Genomic DNA, 4,216 nt, shown 5'->3' on the forward strand with positions numbered 1-4,216 from the left:
TGGCATAACTTCATAATTGATTATTGATGCAGCTGGATGATGAGCACACTTGGACGCATGTCTGAAAATGTCCATAATAAAGAGCCAAAAGTTTGAAAAAAATTAAATTTTAAAAGAACAAACAGGTACAGCTCTATTTTCCCATTAGGCAGAAATGGGGACATGGTGAGATTTTTACTTGGAGGTGAAATAAGCAGCATATTATAGCATTCATCTTCTGCACACACAAGGTCGTACCTGTAACCACGGCATGACGACAATGAGCACATGGCCACACACACCAGTCCACCCATCTGGTAGCCAGTCAATTTCTGGAAAGTTGGGGTGAGTAGGTGTGTGTCTCATGCACTGGTAGGGGGCCTGGGTCCACAGGCAGTCCTTGAAGTCTTTGGCCAGGAAGCCAACTGAGGCTACAGCAACCAAAACAAAATTCAGTGGCCTGGTAGTTATGGGACTTGGCACGGGCCTCAAAAGAGGTCCCACCTGTAGAAAGGTCTGAAGATAAGGGAGAGGCATATGTATAGAGCATAAGGCATGGTGCTCACCAGAGTGCTCACCCATGCCCACCAACCAGGGGTCTATATTCTGCTGAGTCCTGCAGAGTGGCTAACATGGATTCCTGATAAACCAGAGATCCAGTAGGTGGCAGCATGACTGGTGCCCCAAGGCCATGGGACTCTCGGTTCTAGCAGATAGCCAATACCATGTACACTGGGTTTATGGTGCTGCAGCAATCAGTAGAGAAGTTTGCCAAAGATGGCATGTCTGGCCAGCAAGTCACTAGTCTTGATGTAAGAAAGCTTGTAGATATCCTAGTCCTGCTGGAGGCTGACTCATGTTTAAGACAGGTGGAGAAGGTCAGAGTCCAGGTGATGTAGGTATAGGCAGCACCCGTCTGAAGCACCATGTGTTTAGCATAGCAACTGTATACATGAGCTCATGTAAAATGCAGCACTAATGTAAAAAAAGCACCAAGGCTATAGGGAGGCAAACGAACATGATATTCTTGTAGCTGAGGGCAGTAAGGGTCCAAAGGGGCTATGGTGCAGAGAGACCAACATGAAGAGAAGACAGACGGCCAAGCACATGTTGTCAGGCAGGCCCAGGTCCAACAGTGAGGACAGACGGCCAAACACATGTTGTCAGGCAGGCCAAGGTCCAACAGTGGCAATGAGAGAGACTTGTGCAGAGTCAATTGGTCTGGTTTATCTCAGAGGATTCCGTTGGCTGCCTTGCTAGACTTCTCCTGACCTCCTTTCCTTTCTCTCTAAGGGTCCCTTCACTCATAAGGTAACATTGCAAAGGATTGGGCCAAAGTTCCTCGTTAATTATCTCAACAATTTTGTCAGACTCAATGGAGCTGTGGTTCGAACACCACTCAAAGAAGCTACAGCTGTTGTGTGGGTTCCCCTGGCTTAGGGACTGAAGATCATGGCCCGGGAGCCATTGGATAAGAGTAGAATGAGACACCACCTGACCCAAAGGGTCACACTCATATTACTTGATGAGCACCTTATTTTGGAAATATGGGTTGCGCCCAAAGTAGAACTTGATCTTGTAGCCCAATCAAGCTAGCCAAATTCTGCCACTTCCAAGCTGGTCAAGTAGCTGAGTGCCTCTTTATTTGGGCTGCTGAGCAAGGATGGCAGCTGAGGGTGGTTCTGAAAGGCTTGTCCCCAGAAGGCCAGGATATTCTGGGGGAGGAGGTTTCTGCATTATAAGTGGTGCAGTAGCAACTGCCCAAACTTGCGTGAGACCAAAGGTAGGCCCTGTCCTCCTGGGCATTCATGGTCTCCACCTTTAGCTGGGCTGTCTCCAGGGTGTCCATGCTACCATCGGTGGCCTGGGGCCTGACCCTACATCCTTCTCCACCTTCTTTGCCTCCTCCACTGAATTGGAGGCACGCTCTCCAGGGGCCCAGGGACCTTCTCCCCACCGCACTGCTGGTTTCTGGAACCTTCTTCCTAACAGTGTCATGCTGATTTCCAATCCATGGGCCAGTTTTCTGCCAAGCCACAGTTCCCTCGGTTCCCACGAAGGCAGTATCTCTTTCCAGGTGCTCCGAGGGAGATGGAGCCCTCCTGGCACTGGCCTGCCTAAGACCCTCTGCAACTGGGGCCCGCAGGGTGACTTTTGGTGCTGGACGACTTTGGGCACTCATGTTCAGTGGATTTCTTCTTGCTGAACAGTTTTGTTTTGTTTTGTCTTGTTTTAAATAAATAATCAGCGGGCTTAAAGGACTTTGAATTGATGCTGGACCATATATTTCTTCAGATGATTACTGACTTCCAGGAAGATGCCATTGCTCGATCAACACATTCTTGCAGAGATTCATTATTTTTTAAAAGATAAGAAACCTTTGACTCTGACTCCAATCAGCAATGTTCAAGAGAGGCATATTCCAGAGGAGGGTTCACACAGATGGTGTAAAAAGATCATCGACAAACCATCTACTTCACTTATCAGCTACCACTGACTGAAGATTCACCTCTAAAATTACTAGAAATAAATCATTGTTCTGTGTAATCAAGACTAATACCTCAGAAAAGAAAATGTAAATTACAAAGTATATTTTCCAATGCAACTAGTTGCTAATCTCTTAAACTAAAAACATTACAAAGAAGCAATCAGCTTGCAAACCATTTGCAGATCTAAAGTTTGTCTATTAACACCTTTTGAGAGAGAGAAAGGTCAAAAGCATCTTTTCAGATTATTTTTATTTTAAAAGAAAATGCCTGAAGCAACGTAATTAACACTAACCAGAGAAATAAAATTTAATTTAGCCTTCATAAACAATATCTAGAGTAGGACTATGCATGGCTCAATATAAAGTTATAAAGTATCAATTCCTGGGTGAAAAAAAGCAAGTGGACCTCTAATGGAGTTCTATAGTATCTTTCAATAATTATATTAAGTTTCTCATGTGATACAGACTCATGTTCTTGACTGAACCATAGAAATAATAGACTTTAGCTTACTTTTAGATTGAAATATATGAGACAGTTGTCCATTTCAGAATAGAGAAATGGCAATTTAGTAAGATTCAACTTAATATCTCTATCCATCTGGTAGCTTCCTGCATTCATCTGGCTTTTTTTTTTTTAAGCTGCAAAGTAATTTCTATCTTGTGAAGATCAGAGTTTCAACTGTAAGAGATCAAAATAAACACTATTCTCCATTTAAACTCAGCAATCTTAAAATAACATCAACAAAAACAGTTTTCTCTAGACTTAGCTTTCTTAAACTCTAGCAGATTCACTATAAGACATTTAAAACCAACGTTTTGTGTGCACATAGAAACAAACTTATTTTCTTAGTGTGGCACTGTAGAATAATTATGGACGCTAACTACAAAGTCAGTGGCTCAAACACTACAGCCGCTCCTCAGAAACCCTATGCAGGGTTACCTTACCATGAATCGAAACTCCATAGCACTAAACAACAACAGAGGAAAAAGTCCTACTTGTAGCAAGTAAAAACAGTGTACAATACAGACATTAAATGACATGAAAAGATTTTATAATTTAATAGTTAAAAAAAAAAACAAGCTAAAAATGGTATGTAGAATATAACATTGATCAAAATTTCAAAACTAAGATGTTGTTGCTGTTAAGTACCATTGAATTGGTTCCAACTCATAGCGACCCTGTGTATTTTCTGAGGAGCAGCTGATGGATTTGGATTACTGACCTTGTAATTACCAGTCTAGTGCTTATTTTACCTAGACACCAGGATTCCAAAAAGAATACATACTAAAGAAAAAAAGCCAAAATGAAAAATCAAAATTATGTTATTTCTAAGTAACGGATTTGTAGATAATCTTTACTTTGTATGTTACAATTTTCTATACTTTTACAAGCTTCTAAATTTTCAGAAAATAAAATTACCTAAATAAAAACTGGAATAGGTGAGACTATATCATTTTATTAGATAAAGGACACAATATTAAAGATTTCAGTTATCCCCAAGTAAACCTAAAAATGTAACGGGAATTTTTAAACACAGGGAAAAGAAAGTATTCTGCATTATCTTTGGAAGGATATATATATATATATATCAAGGAAAATTCTGAAAAAGAGGACTAATGTGTAAGACTATTACTATGACATTAAAGTAGAAAAATTAATTATAGTAGCTAAATTAATACCGTAGAAGTATATAGACCAGTATAATAGAAACGAGAACAAGAAAAGGCAAAATATATTTAAGAAGTTAA

General features: G+C 40.7%; 1 protein-coding gene across 1 annotated transcript in view; it reads right to left on the reverse strand.

Moving 5' to 3' along the window:
- The window catches only part of FAM13A (family with sequence similarity 13, member A), a 460,082-nt gene that overhangs the window by 371,864 nt on the left and 84,002 nt on the right, over nucleotides 1–4,216 (reverse strand). The window contains exons 4-5 of the mRNA XM_006867777.1: nucleotides 1,751–2,205; nucleotides 238–495 (exon numbers count right to left, since the gene is read on the reverse strand). Coding sequence (XP_006867839.1) covers nucleotides 238–495; nucleotides 1,751–2,205 — 713 coding nt within the window. The remainder of the gene's footprint in view (nucleotides 1–237; nucleotides 496–1,750; nucleotides 2,206–4,216) is intronic.

Source organism: Chrysochloris asiatica, unplaced genomic scaffold (assembly GCF_000296735.1).
Source record: "Chrysochloris asiatica unplaced genomic scaffold, ChrAsi1.0 scaffold00109, whole genome shotgun sequence".
NCBI lineage: Eukaryota > Metazoa > Chordata > Mammalia > Afrosoricida > Chrysochloridae > Chrysochloris > Chrysochloris asiatica.